At 47.8% G+C, this 26,747-nt stretch overlaps 1 protein-coding gene across 2 annotated transcripts; it reads left to right on the top strand.

The window, feature by feature from the left end:
* On the top strand, nt 1-26,516 carry EDEM1 (ER degradation enhancing alpha-mannosidase like protein 1). 2 transcript variants are annotated; one of them, NM_001103092.2, is made up of 12 exons: nt 29-613; nt 6,584-6,656; nt 10,006-10,109; nt 11,308-11,479; nt 12,508-12,691; nt 13,768-13,942; nt 16,028-16,148; nt 16,611-16,781; nt 18,749-18,822; nt 19,692-19,788; nt 22,327-22,530; nt 24,828-26,516. In NM_001103092.2, the coding sequence occupies exons 1-12, from the start codon at nt 102-104 to the stop codon at nt 24,915-24,917; spliced, it is 1,977 nt and encodes a 658-aa protein (NP_001096562.1). In that variant the 5' UTR covers nt 29-101; the 3' UTR covers nt 24,918-26,516. The 2 variants fall into 2 exon arrangements, with proteins under 2 accessions (XP_059735579.1, NP_001096562.1); XM_059879596.1 differs by lacking the exons at nt 18,749-18,822; nt 24,828-26,516 and having other exon boundaries at nt 1-613; nt 22,327-22,416.
* The last annotated feature ends 231 nt before the right edge of the window (nt 26,517-26,747 follow it).

Here is a 26,747-nt window from a genome sequence, read left to right as displayed (position 1 = left end):
AAAGGGGAAGTGAGCGGAGCTACGGGGCGGACGTGGGGTTCGGTGGTCGGCGGGGAAGGCCCCCCGCGTTTCAAAATAATGCCCGCGGCGCCCTCGCGACCATGCAATGGCGAGCGCTCGTCCTGGGGCTGGTACTCCTTCGGCTTGGCCTCCACGGAGTGCTGTGGCTCGTCTTCGGGCTGGGGCCCAGCATGGGCTTCTACCAGCGCTTCCCGCTCAGCTTCGGCTTCCAGCGCCTGAGGGGTCCCGACGGCTCCGCATCTCCCGCCTCCGGGCCAGCGGACCGGCCCGGGGGGCTGTCGGGGCCGTCGTGGCTGCAGCCTCCGGCCCCCGGGGCGGCAGAGGGGAAGCGGCGGCGGGCTCCGCGGCGGCCCGGGCAGGGCGTGTGCGGCCCGGCCCACTGGGGCTACGTGCTGGGCGGCCGGGGCCGCGGCCGGGACGAGTATGAGAAGCGCTACAGCAGCGCCTTCCCACCCCAGCTGCGCGCCCAGATGCGCGACCTGGCGCGGGGCATGTTCGTGTTCGGCTACGACAACTACATGGCGCACGCCTTTCCTCAGGACGAGCTCAACCCCATCCACTGCCGCGGCCGAGGACCCGACCGCGGGGACCCGTGAGTAGCCTGCGCCGGCCCGGCGCCCCGGAGCGCGCGCCGCACGCGCTTCCTTCTGTCTTCCGAGCTGGGTGCAGCCTTGGGTCCTCCGGATTCCCCCGGCGCTGCCTGGGTGTTTAGTGTCCCGGGGGCAGCGCCCGGTGCCTCGGCTCACCCGCTTTGAGGTCGCCCTGGGCCAGAGGGGTGCGTGGATGGGCCGGTGGCTGTCTTCTGTCTTGATAATCCTGGAATTTCTAAGTTACTGGACACCTGAGCCCTTTTACAGATGGGGAAACTGAGGCCCAGAGATCTGAAGGGACAGTGGCACTACCGAGGACTGGCTTGGGCTGGGGGCCGGGGGTGGACGGGGACGCTTAGACATCCATCTCCAACCCTTTCTCCAGGTGAACATTATATCAAACTGAAATGCAGCTTTAAGATAAGCTCTTATCTCCCCACTTCTAGCCAACTTCCACTTAACTGTATAAAAATATAAAAATTCAGAAGTTGATCCTGAGAAGGGACTTTTAAAGCCCTACAGTGAGTTGTAGGCAGAACAGGGCTACAGTCTTTCTCCTTTATTACAGGGACTGCTCCTTAGGCTGAGGATGGTTAGGTGGGAGCGGGAGAGAGAGATTGAGTGGTCCAGATTTAGGGTCCTGATACTCAGAGTGACCTTCCTTGCCCTGTAGGGTCTATCCCATAATCTCCCTCACTCTGGTGGCAGAGCTGTGAGGAAAGATCTGCCAGTCCTCTCATTCTGTCAACCGTGTTTGCAGAGGCTGAGCTCAAGGGTCACCGCTGTTGACCTCAGAGTCCAAGAGGGCAGCACTCCCAGCTGAGGACCTCCTAGCTGGCGGGAACCAGTGTGCCTTGACAGACACTCACCCTGTTAGACTGGATAGGTGACTGTCTTTCTGTGGGTCGCTCCCCTCGGGTGGGACTGGAGGAGTTGGCCTGCTGGTCTCTTTGGACATTTGAGGCTTGTGATTTCCTTGTGAATTCCTTGTGAATTCCTAAAAAGGAATTCATACACCAAAGGGGATTGAAGAGTTTTAAAAATGGTTTGATTATCTACAAATTCTTGTTTTAAATTGCATTTGGAGAGAATGATTTTTCGTGAAGCCATGGGCACATCCCGGCTTAACTTAAAAGGACTGGGCCTTTCTAGAATTGTAGGAAACTGATGAGTTATTTTTTCATTTTTGCACTGTATCAGGCTTTATACACAGAAGTGTATTTTCTATCTCAATTTTTTTGGGAGAAAATTTTTAACTAAAAAATTTAGAAAATATTACTGGGCTTTTCCACATTGGAGGAAATTAAGTTGTTTTGCTTAACTGACTTTCTTTGCTTCCTGATGCATATGCTGAAGAGTGGTTTGGTTTGACTGTTCAGTGACAGTCTGGATAAGTTGGGGTCAGGTTGCTTTGAGACAGATAGATTTGTTGCTGTTGGAAAGACGGAGTTAGAAATATCGAAGGGATACCGTATAAGAAGAGTTGTGCCCATAGGTTATTAATAAACCTTTTGGTTAGTCAGCCTTGGTGTCTTTGAGGAGATGAAAGAGCTCTGCGATTATGGCGGCCTTGAGTAGACCCTGGCCACTTCTAAAGTGAAAAGTTAATTTTTCTTCCTCCTTTTCCTTTAACATAGCTACTCTTAGACTTTAGTATATTTGAGGAAACAGTAGGCCACATTTACATCTCTGAAATAAATAGCCTGTAATAAATATATTACAGATATTTATTTTAAGCAGATGTATTATTATAATTGTTGTCAAGTGAATTCTCATGATTCATGTAAAAAATAAAATAACTATTTGAATAATATGTAAAAAGTACAGAAACGAAATGCGAGTACTAAACATACGTCTCTTTTCTTTTTAGTCGCATTTACTTAAGGCTTAACTTGCCTGTCTTGTTTGACTGGAGATAGGGTGAGGAGTATTGACATGAAATAAATTAAACCGGAACACTGTTTAAAAATAGCAACTGTTTCTGTCCAGCTACAGATCACTATGCAAACTCAGTTCCTCTCACATCCCCAGTTTGGGTTGGAGGCTCCAAATTCAGGTTCCTTCAAGTAGATCTGGATATTAAAAATTTGCAGTCTCATGAACCAACAGTGTTATTTCAGACCTTGGGTATGTGACCCTTCTTTGCTTTCTGCCCAACGCTATTGCAATTCAAACAAGAAAGCAAATCAAACCAAACCTATACTGGCTCCCACATGGACTGGTTCCTAGGCACCTCTCGTTTAGGATGGCTCCTCCACATTCCTCTTCCTTCCTGAAATCCTGGCCTGTTCAGAATCAGGCTCAAGTCTTTTTTTCCATGACGTCATTGAACTGTTTGAAGATGACTGTCGTTGATCTAGTCAGTTCTCCTTTTGGGTCCTTTCCTTGAAGCTGCTGTTCCATGTTTTAATATTGCATGACAGTTGAGTACTGTTGTGAGTTCACCTTCCTTTCCCTGTGTCTTGTCTCAAATCCCTGGTACACAGGGACTGTTTGTTATATTACCTCTGTGCCTACCCAGCACCAGGTAGATTTCTGAACAGGTTAAGTATATGTGGGGATTTTTTTTTTTTTTAACACATACCTTTAATTTTGAACACACTATGTGAGCATTGTTAGCTGCATCACCAGACATTTTCTATAAAAGGCCAAAGTTCTCTCCACCTTCTCTGTTCTGGGTTGAGAAGAACCTTAAAAATTCAGAGTGGGATGAGGGTCATGAATAGCCATACATGATGAATTAAGTGGGGTGCCGTCGTGGTTTGGCAGCTGCTTATGTGGAAAGACAAGCACTTCTGAGCCCAGACTGTTACCGATTCTTGAGTACCCATTCCTGTACCAGAAGTTTGAGTTCCTGGCCAGGCTGAATGGTGATCAAGAAGATCTCTACAGAACAGGTCCAGAGTCTCAACCGCAGGGTGGGCTGGCCTGAATGGAATCACGATAGTTTGGTGGTGTTAGGCCAAGAGGCTTTTGTGATGTTTATTTTTTCTTTCCTTCTCCTCTCCATTTTTCTTTTTTTCTCTCTTGGCACATTTGAAAAGAGTGTGTATCAGTGATCTGGTGAAAAGAAAGTGAAAGTGAAAGTTGCTCAATCATGTCTGACTCTTTGCGAACCCATAGGCTATACAGCCCATGGAATTCTCCAGGCCAGAATACTGGAGTGGGTAACCGTTCCCTTCTCCAGGGGATCTTCCCAACCCAGGGATCGAACCCAGGTCTCCCGCATTACAGGCGGATTCTTTACCAGCTGAGCCACCATGGAAGCCCTGATTTGGTAGAAAATAATTTCAAGGTGTTTTAATGAATGCCTTAGATCTTTTGAATGGATTTGTCTGACTGAATGGAGAGAAGGAAGTACCAGTTAATCACTAATACAGGTTTTCCTGTGATAGCTCTTGTACTGGTTCTTTGTCAGTGACTGCGAAGGTGTTCTATTGAGAAGTATTTTAAACCTGAGTTCCTTTTAGCTATGTCCTAAAAGGAAAAGCACAGTAAAACATGGGACGGAGTACAGGGCTCCAGACCAGTCACTCCTTCCAGGGGCTGGGGCAGGTGGAGAGGGTGACAGATGCCATAGAAGAGGGTATTGCTCGGAAAGGTGGTCACACGCGGTTTACCCAACATCTAGCCTGGAGGCTAAGTGATGAGGGGCCCTGTTTTCTGCTGAGATGGGTGGTTGGAGCCAGCTCTTTGTTTCTGAACAGCAGAGCAAGGGAGGTAAATATTTAAGTCCAGGAGAATGATCTGGAGTTGGTTGAATTGAGGATCTCTCTGTCTCCTTTGCTCTTCTCCTCCAGCTTTTGACACTTCCTATACCCTTTCTGCGGAGAAGGCAATGGCACCCCACTCCAGTACTCTTGCCTGGAAAATCCCATGGATGGAGGAGCCTGGTAGGCTGCAGTCCATGGGGTCGCTAAGAGTCAGACACGACTGAGCGACTTCACTTTCACTTTTCACTTTCATGCATTGGAGAAGGAAATGGCAACCCACTCCAGTGTTCTTGCCTGGAGAATCCCAGGGACGGGGGAGCCTGGTGGGCTGCTGTCTATGGGGTCCCACAGAGTCGGACACGACTGAAGCGATTTAGCGGCAGCAGCAGCATACCCTTTCTGGCTGGCACCACCCTTGAAGTGCAGATTTGAACCCGCAGCTCTTGTCTTAAGAGGACCTTTTACAATTGTGTACTGCTACTACTACTACTAAGTCGCTTCAGTTGTGTCTGACTCTGTGCGACCCCATAGACGGCAGCCCACCAGGCTCCCCCATCCCTGGGATTCTCCAGGCAAGAACACTGGAGTGGGTTGCCATTTCCTTCTCCAACGCATGAAAGCGAAAAGTGAAAGTGAAGTCGCTCAGTCGTGTCCGACTCTTCGCGACCCCATGGACTGCAGCCTACCAGGCTCCTCCGTCCATGGGATTTTCCAGGCAAGAGTACTGGAGTGGGGTGCCATCGCCTTCTCCGTTCAATTGTGTACGTGTGTTTAGAAAGAATCTAGCTGTAGCAGGTGCAGTTTTTCAGCCGTGCAGTGTGCTTGCTTCATGGCTGTGAGATATGGGTTCGCCCTGGTTCCTAGATAGCCCCTTCTAGATAGCCCGGTGCACAAAATGTAGGTCAAGTTTTGCTATACATTCTTTGCCCTAGACTAAGTGGCATAAGCAACATAAAACTAAGGTTCAGGTAAGAGAAGATGTGAAGTGTTGGAGCTGTTTGTGCCTGCACCACGTGGGGCCTGCTTCGCCCCAGCTAAGGCACATAGGAGGCCTCTGAGAGAGCAGAGACCGCATCAGGAACACAGAGATGCTTGCTGTCCCCAGGAGTGTGGGACAGGACCCTTTAGAGACACCCAAGGAGTAGGTAACGTGGTCTGGGGATTGGATGGAAGATGTCATAATACCGGTGCATCAGTTGCTGAAAATAAAACTAGGGCTTTTTCACTGTGGTCTTTCATACTCATAACCTTTAAACAGTCATCCTGTTTCCCTCCTTAGGTACATCTTTTTTCATTTCTCTCCTCAGTTTCAAATCTTTTCAAGCTTCTGCAGTTATTAGTACTTCCTGGGTCTGCAGGAATGGGATGGGAATAACTGAGCCCCCTAGAATTTGTCAAACCGACTTGATGACTTTCAGTCATTCTCCATCCCCACCTTTCCCAGATATATTATTGTCGTCTTGGTGGTTTTTTTAGCGTTACAAAGAACTTGTCAGTTAACCTCGCTGCGGTCTTGAAGTTGGCATTTGAAGATGATTTCAGAATGGGCGATGGGTGTTGATTGTGGGGCAGGAGGTGTGTGGCAGAAGCATTAACACAGCTCTCGATAAGAGAAGCCCTGCCTTTGTTTCTGTTAAAATTCCATCCTGTTAAAACTCCTCAAGATTGATGGAGCTCCGGGTGTGGGGTGGGGGTGGGGGAGATTCTTTGGGTGAGATGTGAGTGAAGCAATGTAGAAAGCAGTTAATTTATTCCCCCCGCCCAAAGGACAGATGAGTGAGATGGGGACCGTAGTTGAGGTATTTATTTGCTGCTTTGTGTGTGTAATCTGCCGCAGTGTCTGATTTCTGTATTCAAGTTTTAGTTACAGGTCATGTGACAGGGCCTCTCCTTTTTCATTCCTAACGATTTCGAAATCAGAACTTTTTGAAGCTAGACAGAGAGATCATCTATGGCGATAAAACTGGATCTCAGAGAGAGCAACGACTCTTGTTTTCCATCTCCTTGCTTCCTGTTTCATGCTCTTTTTTTATACCGTAGTATAAATGTGTGCATCTCTGTTCTCCTGTGACACTGTAGAGGCTTGTGTGGTCCTCGTGTGGCAGAAGGACCATTGCCCAACTGATCCATCCACAGGAGTCCCTGAATAAATAAAGGCTTCTAGCAATTTTAGTTTCTGATGAGTGTTTAGTTTTATTGTCTTTTTTTCTCCCTCTTTTAAAGTACCTTTGTGTAATTTTCGTTTCATTTCTTTTTCAGCTCAAATCTGAACATCAATGATGTGCTAGGGAATTATTCCCTTACTCTGGTTGATGCGTTGGATACCCTTGCAGTAAGTGTTCGGCCTTATTATTTTTTTTTTTTTTTGAAGTTAATTAAGATATTTTGGAGTTAATACCGTTGCTTCCCCCCAGGGATGAGAATTCCAGGAAATGTGATCCTCAGAATGTATTCATAGCCGTTGTTTATTTTAATGAGCTTAATATGGAGAGCAAGAAAAACACTGAAGGTCAAATGAGGGGAAATGTGATCCCCCTAAAAATGTGGAGAAGGCAGTGTGAGTATTTTGGGGAAACCTATTTTTGTCCCAGTTTCCCACTATTTTATTCCTTAAAGGAACCAGTTTACAGTTCCTGGAGTTAAGATTTCTGAAGTGAAAGTCAAGATCTCCAGGGGAGAAGATCCCCTGAAAGGTCCCACAGCTCCTGACTCCCTGAGAGCAGGTCCAAGCCCTGCTCCCAGCCTCTGCAAGAGACCCTCTGTGTGAACACTCTTGTGATCTTTGCTTTCTGAGTTTCGTGTGGACACTGCCCACTCCAGACTTGGGCTGCCAACTCGGAGACTGCCTTTACCTCCTCAGGCCTTATCGGTTCCCTCAGCTGGAGACCTCGGGACACATTCACACATGGAAAACGGGCCGGCCCCATGCACAGTTCTTATTACCAGGCTGCCCTGTGCACATGCTCTGCATCATGGCGAGGCCCTATAATTCCAGCGGAATATTAAAAAATTTCCTTATAAACCTGATTTTACTACCGCTTGGCTCTTCTTCATTGTTTCAGCACACTTTTACCATTAGAAAATGTTTACTCTAGCCGATTCCCAATCCTGCATTTTAACTGTCCTTAAAAGAGTTTAAAACTGTCAGGAGTTAGAAGTGGGTAATTCTAGCTAAGTTTGCATGACAGCTGTCCTAGATCTTGGCCAGCAGTAGAATTCCGAGAGCTCGGGGAGAGCTTGGGCGGTCTTTGTGTGTTCCCCTGGGCTCACAGTCTGCAGGAAGTCCAGGCTTGCGTGCAGCCAGGCTGTAGTTGCACAGCAGTTTAGTTTCCCTTCTCAGTTTAATTTCTCCTTCTCAAGTGATGGCTGCTGCGTGTCAGCATCTGCCGTCACTCATCAAAATGGGCCCAGGCTAGTGTTGTTGTTTAGCCGCTCAGTTGTGTCCAGCTCTTTGTGACCCCATGGACTGTAGCCCGCCAGGCTCCTCTGTCCTTGGGGTTCTCCAGGCAAGAATACTGAAGTGGGCTGCCATTTCCTTCTCCAGGGGATCTTCCCAACCCAGGGATCAAACCTGGCGTCTCCTGTTTTGGCAAGCAGATTCTTTACTGCTAAACCCACCAGGGAAGCCGCCCAGACTAGTATGTTCACCCTAATTAGAGTTAACTCGTTGAAGATACCAGAGGCTGACTCAGCCTACAAGTATTGCTTTAAAAAAAAAAAATCCCAAGACATATATATATATCTAGCTTATGAAAGGCCACCTTTTCTCCCTGAGCCCTCTCTTTTGGTCCCATTGTATCTTTTTGTAAATATCTTTATTTATTTGGCTTCGTCGGGTCTTAGTTGCAGCAGGTGGCACCTTTGTTTTGTCATGTAGGATCTTTAGTTGTGGTGTGGGTTTAGTTGCTCTGTGACACGTGGGATCTTAGTTCCCTGACCAGGGATTGAACTTGCATCCCCTGCATTGCAAGGCAGATTCTTAATCACTGGACCACCAGGGAAGTCCCCCGTTGTATCTTTTTATCTCTCTGCCGTGCTTGTGAAGTACAGAGACCTTGCCTCTGTTCATCACTGCACTCTGTCCACGCCTCATGGTGTCCGATACATGGTGGGAGTACAAATAGGTGTTAAGAAAATGAATTTTGACAAATCTGACATTTCCCAACACAGATTCCAAGGGTGTGCTCCTGCAAAGGACAATTCTGTTCCCAAATGAACTTGAGAAATCCTCCCAGTCTGCCCACTCTTGGAAAGCCACTGTGGACACCAGCCTTTTCAAGGCTGTGAGAAGTTCTGCAGTAAAGAAGCCTGTGTAATGCTTCTGTCCAACCCAGCTTTTCTTAAGCCTAAGTGAGCGATTTCAGAGCATCATTACTCTGTTCTGTAGCTTATAAAATGGTAAATTACAATATGTCACTGAAACCTTCCTCCTCTGTCTTGCACGTGCTCTGAGCTCATATCAGCATCTGCAGCTGCTAACAGATTCGGCTGCTGGTGAACATCAGTAGGGAAACAGACCCATTGCTGTGGTTTTCACGGTAGAAATATCCGGTCTTTGATGTACACTGCAACCTTCTTTTTCAGATGTTACTTCTGTTGAGGTTTCCCTTTGCTTTTGCTGACATTTTAAACAAACCGTAACAGGTGTATTTGGGAAACACTCAGACAATAGCAGTCCCTTGACTACTTGATGCAACTTGCAGCAGGATTGCATGATCTTGTTAAAAAACCAAATTAAAAGCCAGAAAAGAAACTGTACTTTCTCTGCATGGAACAGCAAAATAACAGTGAGGGGGAGAAAAAGAAAAAAAGATGCACTAGATCAATAAATACTAGGAGATAAGAAACACTTGAAAAAGTAGTATCTGAATGACATCATTTGTTTTTTCATTCTTTTTTTTTTGGATGTGTCCTTATGTTGTCATTATAGTCCCAGGACGGTCATAAAATTTTGAACAGCATGAAAACATTTCAGTTCTGGTTAATTTATCAAATTTTATGCTCAATTTGCACTTCACATAAGAGAGAGATGCTTGGAATGATACCATATCCACACACCCAAAAATAGGAATCATAATTCTAGAATATTTTTTACAAAGGATGTAGGGCTGGTTACTTGCGTGTTGTGTTGGTTTTGAATGGCATTGGCCTTATGCTGTCCTCCCAAAGATAATACCACTATTTCTCAGCGTGTTCAGACATCTGGGTAACAAGCAAAGAGTCAGTTTCCCAGATGTTTTAGTCTCCTGGAAACCAAGTACCCAAGCTGTTGAATTATTTGAGGAACAGAGGGAATAGCCTGTTTTTTTGTTTCTTTTATTTTGGGATTGGTTTTTACTCATTTCAGGAACTTCAGGAACTGTAATGCCTGCCTTGCTAAATAATCAGAGTGAAGCTGAGGGGGGCTGGGGAGGGGTGACGAAGGCTGCTAATGATTTTATGAGGAGTTATTGTCAAAGTTTTGCCATCTGGAGATACGGTTCTTGAGTTTGGTGGAAATGGGCTTGCCATCTGTCCCAGAATGTATTCTAAGAGATAACTGGGCTTTTGTGTTTCTGCTGCCATGAGTGGCAAAACCACAGCACTTACAGACATTCAGATGATGTGGCCCAGCTCCTGTGATCATGTAACCTCGGTGTCATTTCATGCCGTCATAATGGCGTGTGTTCCTCTTTTTAAAGATAATGGGAAATTCATCCGAGTTCCAGAAAGCAGTCAAGTTAGTGATCAACACAGTTTCCTTTGACAAAGATTCCACCGTGCAGGTCTTCGAGGCCACCATAAGGTAAAAGGATTGTCAAACAGACTGAAAGCCACTCTTGTGTGTGTGAGTGAGGGGAATATCCCTGTGACGGTTCATGGGCCACAGGGTCCAGCTGGGGAGTCCATGTAGACCTCGTGGGCTCAGTGTCCCCTTTTCCTCTCTTTTGGATGGATCAAAACTGAAACAATGGCCATTTCAAAGTAATTCCATTTGGGGCTGAATAGAAAGACACTTTAATGTGTATTTAAGATAGGTGTCCCTTTAAAAGAGTTTTTCATGATTTCACTTTACGTCTGGTCTCATTTCCTTCACTGTGTCCTAGGAAAACCCCTGTGTATTTCTGAAGAAATCAGAGTTTCTCATCTCACCTACCACCTGCAGAAAACCACTGCTTACCATGTGGGTCACTTTGCTCCCGTGTGTCTTTCTTTCTCCTTCCTTTCCCCCTCACCCCCGCTAACTTCCTCCATCTCTCCCTCTTATGTATTGACTCATGTTTTATATCTCACCTTTTTAGTCTGATAGACCGTGACAGCTTTCCTATTCCACTGAAACTTTGAAAATTGTATCATTGCATAACATTTATTTGTGTAGCATTTATTTAAAGTTCTGAAAAAGTCACAGTCCACTTCTGCTCATTGGAGGGGACATGAACTTGTGGCCCCTGAGGGCTGGGGATGTAAGCTGGTGGCCCCTGCCTCTCGGTGGGCCATTCTCTCCTCTTCTCTTCCTCTTCCCCTCCTTGCCTCTGCACCAGAAGTTGGAGAATTTCGTGTTGTTTGGCAGCTAGAGCTACAAAAGTTACTTGGTATTTGTTATCTTGCTCTTTTCTTTTTTCTTGTTTGGCTAAGTTTTCTCCCCCAAGTGAGAGAAACCAAGAGTAGTTTATTAGTACTAAAAAGTGATATTTATGCTGGGACTGATGAGGCCGCTGTCTTGTGATGAGATGATGACGATTACCAAACAAGGTTATCACTAGAAGGGGGTTATTCTCAGTAGACTCAGATGAATGGATCGCCCTCTCCTTTTCAGTAGTGTGCTTAGCTAGCAATTGATTGTTCCCTGTCAAGGGCCAGAAAGAATGTCAGGGGGTCAGTAAGTTCAGCCCCTCTGATTCAGGCAGTGCTAAGTCCACAGGGGATTCGAGCCTGCTGCTGTCATTCTGAACCGGATTGTACAGCCAACATGATTTTTATTCTTTTGTTCTTCCTGTCTTTAGGGTTCTGGGGAGCCTTCTTTCTGCCCACAGAATAATAACCGACTCCAAGCAGCCCTTTGGTGACATGACGATTAAGGATTATGACAACGAGCTGTTACACATGGCTCACGACCTGGCCGTGAGGCTCCTCCCTGCCTTTGAAAACACCAAGACTGGGATCCCCTACCCTCGGGTAGGTGGACGGTTTCCATAACTCACCCCTTGCCTGAATGAACACTCTTTGTTGATGAATTTATTTGCGGGAAGGAGTGGGGCTGATGTGGGAGAGGAAATCCATGTCCTTGAGAGAATTTAGCCCTAAATATGATACACATCGGTTTTAACTCATTCAGCATTTACTGAACACCTATCGTGTGCTAGGCATAGGACATATCTGACTTATCCTTCTTCTTAAGAAAGTTACGTTCCTCTGCTCAGTCAGTCTTCTTAACCCCTTTTACAGGTGGGATTTGTATCCTGTGCTACAACAAAACAGTGAGGGGAATTTGTCTTCGTTTCTGACCTGGGTCCATTTCCCCAGACACCCTCACACGTATACCATAGGAGTTCAGTGTATGTTGTTTCACGTGGATCTTTCAAATAAAGCCTGTATAGACAGCAAGTTAGCTGCTGATTTAAATGCAACATATGGAAGAAGATTCTGTCTTTGTGGCGTCTGATTTGCTGAGCCCAGAGCTCCTCTGGGAATTGAGTCAGCCTCTGGGTAACCAGTGGAGAACTGCCAGACCTCGGGAGCCTCCATGATGGAACAGGCTGTCACGCTCTTGCTAGGTGCCCTTTCTCTCCCAGCCTGAGATTTGTTCATGTTTGCTGAGCAGGACTGGCTTCATAGCAGCTCACTTAAAATTTCTGCATGATTCCACAGCTTGCCTTTGTCCCCCATACCAAAGCCTGGTGCTGCATAACCATGAAGAGAACCTGGAAATCTGCTGAAAAGAGGCGTATTAGTGAATAGCGTTATTGTGATTCCTCCAAGACTGGCTCTTACGAATAACACAGGGCTCTGGTGTTCGTATCATCTTGTTTGTGTGTCTTAAACTCGTTCCCATGTTTGTCTCGGACATAGAGCAGGAGGCAGGGGCTGACTCAGCCTGCAGGAAGCTTGGTTCCTTAGTGGAGTGTGGTCGCTGTGACTTGGCCTCCTAGCCACGTGAGTTCCTTGACTGTTGCCACAAATCCTTTGTCTCTTCCTATCCCCAGGTGAATCTAAAGACAGGCGTTCCTCCCGACAGCAATAATGAGACGTGCACGGCCGGTGCTGGTTCCCTCCTGGTGGAATTTGGGATTCTAAGCCGACTGCTGGGGGATTCCACGTTTGAGTGGGTGGCCAGGCGAGCCGTGAAAGCCCTTTGGAGCTTGCGGAGCAGCGACACGGGATTGTTAGGTGCGGGGACCCTGTCAGGTCTTGGTGCCGAGAGCATCACCCCCTTTCCTTTCCTCTTCTCTGGGGCCCTCCCTCCTCTCCACTCCTTTTTCCTTGTACCATGGAACCTGAAATTGACAACTCAGAGAGGGGGGCTCTCAGTGTTTCTCCGTGTGACTTTTCTTAGAGGGAGGCTGGAAGGTTTGATGGCATGGAATCATGCTTTTCCTATCTGAGGGCTCCCTTCCGATTTGAATCCCTTGGCATATTCCACTTGAAAATAATTGTTAATGGGAATGCTATAAAAAGAGCTGCCTCAGAGGCAAATGATGTTGTTTCAGTATGAGGTTCCAAATATAGGAATTTAGAGCTAACTGGTAGAGTGACTTTCTCCTTTACAGAAATCTCACCGTATGATAGTAGGTTGAAAGTCAGATTAAACCAGTATCAGATTTTTCTTTTTTTCCTCCAGAATTTTGGTCAAGACATTATTAAAAAATTATTTCAAACATACTGAAAAATTCAGTTTCCTATTGAAGTAAGAGAAAGGTTCATGAATAATGAGCCCCTATGTACTCATTATTTATCTTCAATAATTATTAGTATTTTACTAGCTCAAGATGTTATCTTAAAATAGGTTGTTGCCTCTTATAACTGTCTTATTTTGAGAAATATTTTCTTGTCACTGGGAGGGAACTGGATTGGGGGTCCTGGAGCCTAGAGTGTCATTGCAAAAGTACTGCCGTTTAAAAGTGATTTTCAATTATTCCTTAGTTTCTCACAAATTTGTTGTATTTAACAACAGGAAAAATAAAATAGTCTCCCCATTTTTCACCCAGTGTCACCCCAAACTGTCAACTTTAAAATTTTCCATAAGCCCTTGCAGCCTGTCACATGAAACTTTTGTATACAGCACTTTTAAATTCTAATATAGATATTTTCAGTCTTCCTTCCATTTGTCAGATCACGCAAGAGGCCTTGTACCCTTGCTGCCTCTACCCTGTGCGGGATGAAGGTACTGAGGGGCCATGGGGCTGAAGTAGGAGGCCTCCTGCCCCTCGGCCCTGGGTCCTGACGAGCTCCACTTATTTTCACAGGCAATGTTGTGAACATTCAGACGGGCCACTGGGTCGGCAAGCAGAGTGGCTTGGGTGCCGGACTGGACTCCTTCTATGAATACCTCTTGAAATCTTACATTCTCTTTGGAGAAAAAGAAGACCTAGAAATGTTTAATGCTGCATATCAGAGTATTCAGAACTACTTAAGGAGAGGGTATGTCTCCTCACCGCCTGTCTCCTTGTTCCGTTGAGCAAGCAGAATGTGTCGTGAGGTATTCATGTTCTTCTCCACGCAATTCGCAGGCTCTGGTCTCGGGCCTCGTTTTACTGCCTCCTAGTTGTTAGCTGGTCATCTGGATGAAGCGGTGTATTGGCTCTTTACGGCTGTGTGACAAATTACCCCGAAGCCTAGTGGCTTAAACAGCGAATGTTCTCTCGCCAATTCTCACGAGGTCGCCCACAAGTTGCAGCCATGTCATGGCTTGGGCCAGGCTGGAGGGCTCCCTCCCAAGCTTCGGTTGCTCCCTGGCTGTGGCCGGAGGTCTCAGTTCCTTGCCACATGGACCTCTCCATAGGCAGCTCGTGGCAGCTGGCTGCCCCAGAATGAGTGGTCTGAGAGAGACAGAAAGAGACCCTCCAGAAACCGCCCTGTGCTTTCACGTCCTAATCTGGGAATGACAACCAGAACTTCTGCTGGACTGTTGGTCACACAGACCAAGCCTGATGCAGTGTGTGAGGGACAGCACAAAGGTGTGAGGGCCCAGAGGCAGGGGTCGCTGGGGGCTACTTGGGGAGTGGCTTGTGACAGCCCAGAGGCAGGGGTCGCTGGGGGCTACTTGGGGAGTGGCTTGTGACAGCCCAGAGGCAGGGGTCGCTGGGGGCTACTTGGGGAGTGGCTTGTGACAGCCCAGAGGCAGGGGTCGCTGGGGGTACTTGGGGAGTGGCTGCCACAAGGAGTGACACGTCCCCGGTTTCTCAGGCTTTAACTGCACATAGAGCTGCCTTGTGGCACAGTTGTTTTGGTTCACTTTCCAGAGAAGTTAGGTTCAGTCTTTATACTTGATGAGAGGAAGGACAGTTATCACATTTTTTTTCCCTTCTGTGTTTGTTTTCTTAGTAATTATTTTTTATTTTATTTTTTAAATTAATTTTTATTGGAGTATAGTTGGTTTACAGTGTTGCATTAGTTTTTATTATACAGCAAAATGGCGTATTTGGTAAAAACAGTACTGTTTGCTGCTTGTCGGTTGTGCATTGAGGATGGCAGAGAAGTGCCATTTGAAGCTGCAGCAGCTTCTACCCTGTGCCTCCTCTCTCTTCCTGGGTCTTCCCCTGTGCACTTGGCGTCTATTAAGTGGCCAGAGCAAGTGACAGCTACTGAGTTGCTTGCTTGGTAGGATTTTCTCGGACACATTTCCACCCTAGCTGTTGTATGAACAGGCAAGTGCTATGTTTAGGTAAAAGGCTGTTTGGCCAGAGTTCAGTCCTTTTTATTTTTTAAAGCCCCTGCATTTACTAAATCGAGTGGTAATCCCTGAGCTCCTTGGCTCTGATGTGCTCCTCCAGGCCCAGGCCCTGTGGTGTAGGATTCTATTAGAGACGAGACTCTTCTGCAGAAAGAACTAGGCTTCCCCACTCAGGTCAAGACTGACTCACTGTATATACCAAATTGAAAGTGAAAGTTGCTCAGTCGTGTCCAACTTTGCATCCCCATGGACTATACAATCCATGGAATTCTCCAGGCCAGAATACTGGAATGGATAGCCTTTCCCTTCTCCAGGGGATCTTCCCAACCCAGTCTCCCACATTGTAGGCAGATTCTTTAGCAGCTGAGCCACAAGGGAAGCCCAAGAATACTGGAGTGGGTAGCCTAATCCCTTCTCCAGTGGATCTTCATGCCCGAGGAATCGAACATGGGTCTCCTGCATTGTAGGCATTTACCAACTGAGCTATGAGGGAAGCCTTGTACGGAAATGCTTTTGCATTGGCTGGAAAATATACCAAATTACATGGAAATATTACTCAAACCTGCATGTCAAAGTGCTTTCTGCAAAGTGCAGTGACAAGTCAATGTGTTACGATGGCCAAGTTCGGAACTTTTGTCTTACAGTAGGTGTCATCTCGTGCTAGAGTACTGTATTGACAGGGAGAGGCGGTCTGTCTCCAAAGGTTTAAAGACTGTGTTGGGAGCAAAGGTTGATGTTGATTCCACTGAAGTGAAGCTGCTGGGGGCTGATGGAGGAACAGGGCTAGAGCTGTGTCTCTTCCTTCTCTCTGACCATTCTGCTTGGCTCCTCAGTCGGGAAGCCTGTAACGAGGGAGAAGGGGACCCGCCCCTCTACGTCAACGTGAACATGTTCAGCGGGCAGCTCATGAACACGTGGATCGACTCTCTGCAGGCCTTCTTCCCTGGACTGCAGGTATTTCACAATTCCGTTTGCTTAGTGAAGTCATTGGAAAGTGTTCTGCCCCCTCTTTTCTTTGTATGGTTCCAGAATGTTCTCTGGCTCCTTCAGATTTGGGCAGTTCATGGCACAGTATGTGTCCATTGTTCTCTTTGAAAATTACTCCGCACTGAATCAGCGCAAAGCCATGCCTGAAAAGTAAAGGGTGTAAAATTTCTGGATGGTCCATCTCTCAGTTGTCAATGCTTTGCTCATGAGGAGTTAGCCTCTTGTCCTCTGCAGTCCTCGGGAATGTGGCACTGATGGCCAGATGGGGGGTGGCGTCTGTCCCACAGGCAGCTTTTGGGTTGGGTTTGTCTCCAGCTATGTTTGCGGATCAGATAGCCAGTGGGTGGAGGGGGAGCCCAGGGCCCATGTGTCACGTCCTGCCACTGTGAGAACCCCATCCTAGCCTGGGGCCCTGCGTCTTTCCCGCAGGTTCTGATAGGAGACGTGGAAGACGCCATCTGCCTGCACGCCTTCTACTACGCCATCTGGAAGCGCTACGGGGCCCTCCCCGAGAGGTACAACTGGCAGCTGCAGGCCCCCGACGTGCTCTTCTATCCGCTGAGGCCCGAGCTGGTGGAGTCCACGTATCTCCTCTACCAGGTACTGCTGGGAAGGCCTGGAGCAGTTGGTTCACAGGGAGTGCTTGCCGACAGGTGGAGAACCAAGTTACTTCACAGTGACCATTGGGGTGACTGCCCGCCCAGAGCCTGGTGAGCGCGCAGCGTCAGCTGTGGTTCCACAGGACAGGGAAGGCGTCTGCGGTCACGTACGCATGTGACCCACATTCTGCAAAGCTGGCTCCTATCTTCACTCCAGGACTTGTTTCTCCCACCCTTAAAACAATCAAGAGGCACATTTGGTACTCACTGTTTTCCAAATATATTGGACCAAAGAACTCTCCCTGGGGAACCCTGGGCTGTGTAAATTATTCAGACGAACGAAGTCTGTTCCTTAGCTGGAAAGGGAATCACCTGGGATTCATCTGAATACCTATTTTTTGTTTAATCCTTTAAAAAAAAAACAGTCTTTTTCTTTTGTGAAATTACGAATGCCAGAGGAAATGTCACTTTAACTGTGAAGAATCTTCTCCCCCACAGTTTAAGGCAGATATTTATACCTCTGTGCACGCCATGCATGTATACACACCGAGAGTTGTCAGCCATTCGCAAATATAGCACCAGAGCTGCTCACTTTCTGAGAAGCTGGCCCTCCGTGTGTTCAGCAGCCGTATAATGACGTGTGTAGTGAGCAGGCCCTTGCAAGGAGATCTTACGAGCTCTGCTAGCAGGATTAGTGCTGTAGTTTATTTTTATTTTTTCATTTTGACTGCACTGGGTCTTCCTTGTGGTGCGTGGGCTTCGACTCCAGAGCGAACAGGCTCAGTGCTTGTGGCACATGGACTTACTTACCCCATGGCATGTGGGATCTTAGTTCCCTGACCCAGGATCAGACCCATGTCCCCTGCATTGGAAGGAGGATTCTTAACCACTGGACCACTGAAGAATTCCCAGTGTTGTAGTTTAGATTTATTCAATAATTTTTTTTTTTAAAAACACCGAATCCTTGCCATTTGCTTCTAAAAGAGGCAGAAATCCTGTGCAGCTGGTAATTGACCTCACGGGGGTAGAGAGACCTTGTGAGTTGTAACCTGTCAGAGGAGGAGCCAGCTTGTGACTCTGCCTCCCTGGACTCAGGGCCGAGTCAGGCCACTCACGCTCCAAGGGTGACTCTCGGGCACCGTCCGTGGCCTCCCCTTAAGCTGAGGTCTGTTGCCCTTGGGTTTAGGCTCTTGGCTTCTGTCACTGTTTCTTTCCTCTTGCAGCTTCTTCTTCACATTGCCTATTTTCTTAGAAGCCAAAGAAATCTTCGGCTTTACCACCTTGCCCTCTGAGGCCTCTCCCTGCACTCTCCTAATCCAGAGACAGTGACTTTGTGGTTGTTTGCTTCTGCTGCTCCTGCGGGCTTGGCACTGGGAATGGATTGTAGATTATCCCCAACTTTTAAACTTGTTTTGGGAGGAAAGTCTAGTCCTCCCAGAGAATTTTTCTTTCCCTCACAAAACCATCTATGAGCCTGTGACAGAAGAGGCAGCAGCCCCGGGTCTGCGTCCTGGGGGTGATTAGAGGACAGAGAGTGTGGAGGCTCCTGCAGATGCTTCAGAAATCTTGTCCCCAGGCAGTTCTTCCCAGCGCTGTGTGTGGAATGGAGGCAAAGTCCTGTTTTCTGTGCTCACGGTTGAGGTTTCTGAAGAGTTCTCAGACAACACAGAAACTGGATTTGTCCTTAGACGCAGGACTGTCATGATGGGGGATCAGGAAAGCCAAAGGCAGGGGGTTGATCTGCCCTGGAAGCAGGCCTTCTTGCCATCCCCAGCCCGACATTCAAGTTAAGCAGGTTGGAGGTGCACTTTGACCAGAATTCACCGTATACCTTAGTCCTTTTAACGTTCGAGACCCTGCAGGATAAAGTGGCCGTGCCTCCTCGGGAAAGCCCCGCAGGCAGCACAGTGTGTATGGGTGGCGTGTCTCCCAGGCCCCCTGGATCACCTTCTCTCATGTTCTCTCTAGGCAACCAAGAATCCCTTCTACCTCCATGTAGGAATGGACATTCTGCAGAGTCTGGAAAAGTACACAAAAGTCAAGTTAGTTTCCTAAGTTCCTTCCTTTTCCTGTTGACCACTTTTATTCTGAGTCGTTCTGGGGTGATAATATTCTATTTGGTGTTTTACTCTTTAGAACAGACCCTTAATGTTAATTTTGCAGGGAGATTCCTTCTTGTATAGTAGAACCTGCCTGTTATAGTGTGAATTAAAAAATTTTTTTTCACCTTTATTCCTGTAGAGTTCTAGCAGACTCTATGGACTCTTTTTAAGTAACTTATTTCCCTGTTATACAAATAATACATATGCTAAAAAGTTTAGGGAGTATAGAAAATATAGAGGTAGAATATTATCACTGTGATCTCCATGTGCAGAGATAACTACCATTAGCATTTAAGTATAGAGTCTTACACTCTTTTTTATACATTTATATATGTCTGTAATGTGTGTATATATGTATAAAAACTAAATTTTGTGACCTGCTTTTCTTAACCTAGTAATAAATAAATAAACCTGTAAAATAAATATTTTCTTACAAAATACTGTTTTAAACCATCCGAATGAGAAGTCAGTCTACAAGTACTGGGACATGAAATGTAAATCAGTCCTTTAGAATTTGTTGCCAGTCATTTTTCTTGGTGTCTTGTCACACTTTTGGCAAACACTCTCCACCACCTTCGTACCCCTTTCCCCACCATTCACCTAATGATTTGGCTGCCAGACCACTTTTTAATGAATTTGCAGACAGTCAGTTGAGGCTAAAAAAAAGGTAGCTTTTAAACCCACCCTGTTTCATTTTCCCCGGTGGCGTTTGATCATTTGGTTATTCTGTTAATAGATTGCTTCTGCCTCTTAAGTGAATGAGCAGGTGGGAGGGGCACTGTGGGACTGACCAGACGACTGTTTCGTAGGTGTGGCTACGCTACGCTGCATCATGTCATCGACAAGTCCAAGGAGGACCGGATGGAGAGCTTCTTTCTCAGCGAGACCTGTAAATACCTGTATCTGGTACGTGTGCTGTGAGATTGACCCAGAGTGTTTCATTCTGCTGAAAGCAAGCATGCCTTTTTTTTTTTAATGGGAGGACAATTGCCTTACAGTATTGTGTTGGTTTCTGTTGTACAACAGCATGAATCAGCCATAAGTATACATATGTCCCCTCCCTCTGGAATCTCCCACCTCCCCACCCCCATCCCACCCTTGTAGGTCATCACAGAGCATATTCCTGTGCTATACAGCAAGCAAGCATGCCTTTTGCCTCCATCTAACATACATGAGCAGGCACTGCTCCGTGCTGGGCATCTCGCTGGCTCAGGGGTGCCACCCTGTCAGAACAAAAGCACGTTGATGTGTCCTCTGTGGTTCCTGGCCTCATGGAGGAAGTACTGCCCAGGACACACACACACACACACACACACACACACACACACACACACACCCCTACACACACACACACACACACACACCCTACACACACACACACACACACACACACCCCTAGCGTCGCACAGCGTGTGGAGTGCAGACGGCAGTTCTTAGAGGACCCTTGTGAGCCTGGGGGTTGGAACGTTCCTCTGAGGAAAAGAGCAGGGTCTCAGATCTCATTTTCCCTGACGTGTGTGCTCTCGTACACACACACACACACACACACACACACACACACACCTAGCGTCGCACAGCGTGTGGAGTGCAGACGGCAGTTCTTAGAGGACCCTTGTGAGCCTGGGGGTTGGAACGTTCCTCTGAGGAAAAGAGCAGGGTCTCAGATCTCATTTTCCCTGACGTGTGTGCTCTCGTACACACACACACACACACACACACACACACACACACACACACACCTAGCGTCGCACAGCGTGTGGAGTGCAGACGGCAGTTCTTAGAGGACCCTTGTGAGCCTGGGGGTTGGAACGTTCCTCTGAGGAAAAGAGCAGGGTCTCAGATCTCATTTTCCCTGACGTGTGTGCTCTCGTGAGACCCACAGCCCAGCCAGCTCTCTGTCCAGACACACATGCTCACCTGTTTGGGTAGAAACTGAACTTTTGGATCTGGAAGAAACCTTTGGGATCATCTGGTTGGTGTTCATTCTTCCCCTTGGGATCTGTCATCTCTGGAGGGAGGTCAGGGGACTTGCTTGCGTTCCGGGGGTGGTGACATGGCAGAGCAACCAGTCCTGACTCCTTGTCCAGTGCTCTTTCCACTCGGCTACTCAGCCTTGGACGTGTGAGGCATTTGCACCAGGGCATGAGGCTGCTTTCTTTCTCTCAAGGCTCCAAAGGTCGGGACTTCCTGGTGGGGAAACAGCATGGGGACCTTAGGCAAAGATCCAGAGATAGCCATCAGTGGTGATAGGTTCCCTGTATCTAGTTCAGTGGTTCCCAAGCCCAGGGGCAGCTGGATTGGAGTCACCCTGTTAAGATTAGAGCCATGTTGAGTTGGAAGCTTCAGAAGCAGGCACAGGCATCTGTCATTCTGCCAAGTGGCTCAGATGGTTCTTCCAGACATCCCGTCCTGCAGCCTGTGGTGTCTGGGATGTTCATGGGGCAAATCCTGGAGCGAATGAATGAAGGAGACCCCCAGGGTGTTTGAAGGGAAAGAACTCGGTCCGGTCATGGGGGGAGGGGGAGAACCTGGGCTGGCCCTGTTCTTCTCCTTCGAGCTGTGTAAACATAGACCAGCCCTGCTGAGTGTTTTTTTCTCATTTGTAAAATACTTGAGATGCCTGTAAGGTTTTTTCCCATCTTGAAGAGATCTGTTTCTACTTTTTGCCTCATTTGTCATTTTTTGCACACCTGCCTTCTCCCACTCTGACCTGTTCCTACTCAGCTAGGTCTTTCTAGATGCCCTCGCTGCACGCTTCTTCACCCCCACGTCTATTGCTGAAGGAAGGGACTGCCTTGGGTGCCCTGTTCCCACAGAGCCCCTGTAGGAATGTGTGTCAGGGCCAGACCCTGGGGATCCAGTGAAGAATAAGCCATGTACCTCCTTCTCTATGGAGTTTTTACAGTTTAGGGCTGAGGTGGGGGCCAGTTCCTGAATCCCAGCACTTGAACTCTTAGGGGAGTGGGGCGAGGAGCATCATCTGGGGCCTATACAGACTAGTGTCACTGGGGTCTTAGGCCTGGGCTTTCTAACCTCTAGGTCTAGGTGGGGTCAGGGAAGTTCAGGCATCTGAACTTAAACACAACCGGTGATTCTGCCCCACGGGCTTCCCAGGTGCTGCTAGTGGTAAAAAATCTGCCTGCCAATGCAGGAGACGTAAGAGACGCGGGTTTGATCCCTGAGTCAGCAAGATCTCCTGGAGGAGGGCATGGCAACCTACTCCAGTATTCTTGGCTGGAAAATTCCATGGACAGAGGAGCGGGGCTGGCTACCAGTCATAGGGTCACAAAGAGGCACACCGACTGAAGCCACTTAGCACGCACACTTCACAGCCTGGGTTGGTCTGAGAGCTTAGCAAATTCTTATCTCGAAGTAGTCTGGCTCACCCCTGTGAATTAGTTCCAAACATGCTACAATTGTATCTGTGTTTTTTCCCCCCACTAGCTCTTTGATGAGGAGAACCCAGTACACAAATCTGGAACCAGATACATGTTTACAACTGAGGGACACATTATATCTGTTGACGAACATCTCCGGGAGTCACCCTGGAAGGAGTTCTTCTCTGAAGAGGGAGGGCCGGACCAAGTGGGAAAGTCTGGGCACAGGCCTAAACCTCAGGAGCTGAACGTCATCAACTCCAGCTCCAATGTAAGTTGCTGTCTCAAGGGGTGATTTGTCTGTGGAGGAAGAGAAAACACTCCTCATAATATTGTCATCCAGGGGTCTTAACAGAATATTCTTGGCACCTGCAGCTTGGGTAATTTGAGAAGAGTTTCAGCAAGGGGCTGTTTCTGTAGGTGCCATCAGGGTGTAAGGACACAGTTGGGGCAGCCGCCCGCCAGTGCTCCGGGCTGAGGGGCCGGTGGACTGGGTGGTCATGGGAGCCCTGATGCAGAGAAGCCTGTGCTGGGGGCGGCCTCTGGGCAGGAGCCGCTGCTCTGGGCTGGCTTCTGTGACTGTGTGGGAAGGGGGCTGGCAAAGTGAACATAGCGCTTCCGATCTGCTGGAGCTTCTCGTGGGCCAGCCCCACCAGGAGCCCGAGGGCCGGGGAGCCTGTGCATAGCGTCCCTCGGGTCAGGATGTCCCTGGAGGTCCAGTGGTTCTGCTCTCCCAATGCAGGGGGTGCATGGTTGATCAGCTGTCAGGGAACTAAGATCCCACATGCCATGTGGTGTAGCCAAAAAATATACAAAGTGCAAGACGTATCTGGCCTCATTTAAAGGGGGGGCTCAACTGGGCACTCCTGGACCATCCCCGAGAGCAGTGAGGAAGGTTTGGAAACACATCCTCGAGTCTTTCCTTTCAGCCAAAGGTAGTTGTGTTGATTTGAGCCCAGCAGGTTGGTCTGGATGTGGGCGCTGCATCCGGTGATAGAGCAAACCTCATGATCTCACAGTGCATCCTATGCCAGCTCCCTCCTCAGGAAAAGCCTCAGTTGCCAAGAGTCCTGCCACCTCCCCCCAGGCTACCTGGGTTAGGGCATGCCCTCTCATCCCAGACTGTACTTTTTCCTTTTGTGTCTCATTGAAAGTCTTTCAGTTTCTGAACTAAATCAACAGGCCAGAGCAGAGCAAAGTCCTTGAAATTTCCAGTAGGCCATGGAGTGTAGATTAAATGAATAAAATACAACTGAGAAGGAAAGGGAAGGGCAGAAGGAAGAGTAACCATCAGAGTCAGCATTTATAGAGTTCACATGTGCTGAGCACCAATCTAAGTGCTGAAATTAAGTATGTGAACTTCTCATAGCAGCCCTGGGAGGGGTAGGTAGTCTACATGTCCAATTCGTAGCTGGAAGCAGCGAGGCACTGAAAGGTTCAGGTCACGGCGGAGCACGTGGGGGAAGCCAGACTCGGACTGGAGGAGATGCTCACATCATAGACCAGATCCCATTGTGCCAGGCGCCGGGGTTTGGGCCAGTCATTGTGGTCCTGGTGCTGGTTCGGCTCAGGGTCTGTTGTGGACAGAGATCTGCTCCCCCTGAGTGCTCGTCAGTAGGAGGCTGTGTAAAGTGCTGTTGGGACATGGAAGACGGAGAAATTAGCCTGCTGGCAAGCCAAGGAGGGCTTCACTCAGGAGCTTGCTTCTCAGTCGCTACTAGAATGATGAGGGGGAGGTTTCAGAGGGACAGGCAGAAGGCACAGTTCCTACAAAAAGCAGGAGCTGGGAGGGAGGGTGGGGACCACCCTAAGGACCTGTCAGTCTGGATCTTGCGGAGATGAGGCCCTGGGCAAGCGAGTTCCAGTGAGAGCAGCAGGAAAGTGTTTTTCTGAGGAGGGGCATGAATGTATGTGGAAACTGCTTCCACACAACACATTTGGTTCTCAAACTTAGGTCCCCTCTGAGAGAGAGGGAGAAGAAAGCTTTGCACTCTTAATCATGTAAACTCAGAAAAGCAACAGTTTTCAAATAGCCAAGGTTTTTTTTCTTTTTGCAATTCTAGGTCGGTTAAACACCCAAGGGATACAGCTTTTAGTCCGAACCATCTGTACTTGCATGCACGTATGTCTTTTTTTGGCCACACCTTGCAGCATGTGCGATCTTAGTTTCCTGAGCAGGGATTGAACCTGTGCCCCCTACAGTGGAAGCGTGGAGTCCTAACCTCCAGGGAAGTCCCTGGGTGCATGTCTTTAGTTTCCCTGGGTCTCTACATCTTCATCTGTAAATTACATCAGTGGTCCTAAACTGGTGGTACCTGTGTTCCTCAAAGGACATTGGGCAGTGTCTGGGGACATTGGTTGTCACAGCTGGGGGTTAGGGGTGAGGGGCATGTAGGTGGAGAGGCCCACGGATGCTGTTAACCATCCTGCAGTGCCCAGGATAGGCCCAAAGAGTCCACAGTGCCAGGATGAGAAACCCCAGGGGAGGTCATCTGGTCACCCCTTCTGAGGGATTAACACACACGGTTTTAACTCGTTCAAATGGTACTTCATTGATTTTCTTTCCAGTGCAATCGGGTTCCTGATGAGAGGCGATACGCCCTGCCCCTAAAGAGCATCTACATGCGACAGATTGACCAGATGGTTGGCTTGATTTGATCTGCCCTCCCCCGTGTGGTCTCCATCTGCAACCGGACCCCAAACAGCTGAACCCCGGGCCAGGCCGAGACCCAATCCGAAGTGGAGGAGGATGGAAGTCTGGCCATCCACGATGGTGTAGGAATTTTCTTTCCAGCTCCCCGCGCACATCTGGTAGATCCTTGCACACTTTAGTGTTTCTCTTCTGTTCAATAAAATGCCCGTTTGTCTTAAGGATATACTTTGAAGTGGAAAGGTACGTAGAAGTTGGCCTCTTACGATGTGCACCGTGGACAGGCTGTCTTTGGCTGGATCCTCAGAGCTTCCTACTTCGGAGTCTGTCGAGTCAAGTCTCCTCTGCCTGTGCTCGTGTGACTGCAGCCTGACTACCTCTCCACCAGAGGATTGTGAATGAATTTCTGTGCAACAGGTCCTGCGGTTCCCCTCACCGCTCTGTTTATTCTATTTTGTCATCCTCTCTCTGGATCACTGGGCTCCTTCCCAGGTCTCTCCTCCGTGACTGTCAGTCACGTGGGGAAGAATCCAGTTATGCATCTGTGCCCCGTGTGATTGTCAGAGTGACAAGATTATCTGCTCACAAAGGGAGCCGGATTCTAACAGGCAGTCTTTTAGGTTGTCACATCCCCGTTCAAGAGCTTTACAGGTAGGTCTTCCAAGTGGTGGTCTCTGTTTCTCATGAGCTTACCTGAGGATCTCCCACGGTTTCAGAACCAGGTGCCTTTTAGGGAGAGAAAAATACCTGTGATCATCTGAGTCTTACATCTGCCAACCAAGGATTCTCAGTTCTGACCGTGTTTGGGTTGGGAGTGTTTTGTTTTCGTTTCCTGTGTCTAGTGCCATTTAGCCAAGTCAGGGAGAAAGAAATGACCAGATGACTTCCTGGTGTCCTTGAGCCGTTTCTCTGTGTAATACAGGCTTTCGATTAGTGCCTTATATTTTTGTTTGGGCCACTGGATGTCACAGCTGCTGCTATGGTTTTAGCAGGCTTGTTTCGTATTGCTCCATGGTGAGACCACAGTGAAAGGGGGATGGGATGGGGTATCAGATAGGTAGATTCTGAAAACTTCTTGGCCCATCCTTGCCTTTCAGCCTGCTATTTTAAGCAAGCATATATACGAAGGAAGTCGTGCTAAAGCGCCTCTTTTCTTTGTTGTCATTATTTCCTTAGCGAGAATGGACTATGTCTCTTTGAACTTGTGCAGAGTGCTCAGAGAAAGCAGAGGTGGGCTTGAACCCTGAGCTTGGCTTCCCTGTAGCGTCAGAGGTTGACATGAATCTCCGCAGAGAGGGTAGGAAGTCTCTTCAAAACCTCCAACTTCACCTGTCGTGTGTGGTGCCCCCGTTACTGCTGGCACACTTCAAATGATTTTATTTTAGTCTTTTTAAACCTAGAAGAGAGGGCTGTGTAAGCCATTGCATTTCCTATCAAAAGAGAGGAGTTTTATTCTTGAAAACTTGTGTTACTGTTTTTTAAAAATGGATATATAATTCAGTTCTTTGAAATTTCTAAAAAAGGGATTTTCAGTAATAAATGTCACAGTAATAAATGCCTGTCTTTTTAACATTTACTGTGCAAATTGTTTTAAAGGAAAAAAAAAACACATCAAATGCTTCTTATTTTACATTTTTTCTTCATTTTAGAAGCATTCTGTTTATCAACACTGTCTCATCTACTGAATAGAAAGTTTTCTTTGAGAATATCCTGTATATTTTCAATGTTTTCGTTGCTTTGTTGAAACCAAAATATCCCATTTAAATACAAGTGGCCCTGTGCCTTTTCTCCAGGTTAACCAAGGTGGGACTATCAGTGAGCCTCTTGGGAGAATGGGG

The sequence above is a fragment of the Bos taurus genome, chromosome 22 (assembly GCF_002263795.3).
Source record: "Bos taurus isolate L1 Dominette 01449 registration number 42190680 breed Hereford chromosome 22, ARS-UCD2.0, whole genome shotgun sequence".
NCBI classification, from domain to species: Eukaryota; Metazoa; Chordata; class Mammalia; order Artiodactyla; family Bovidae; genus Bos; species Bos taurus.
Note: the sequence above shows the minus strand (reverse complement) of the source record. Positions and strands in the feature narration are given on the sequence as shown.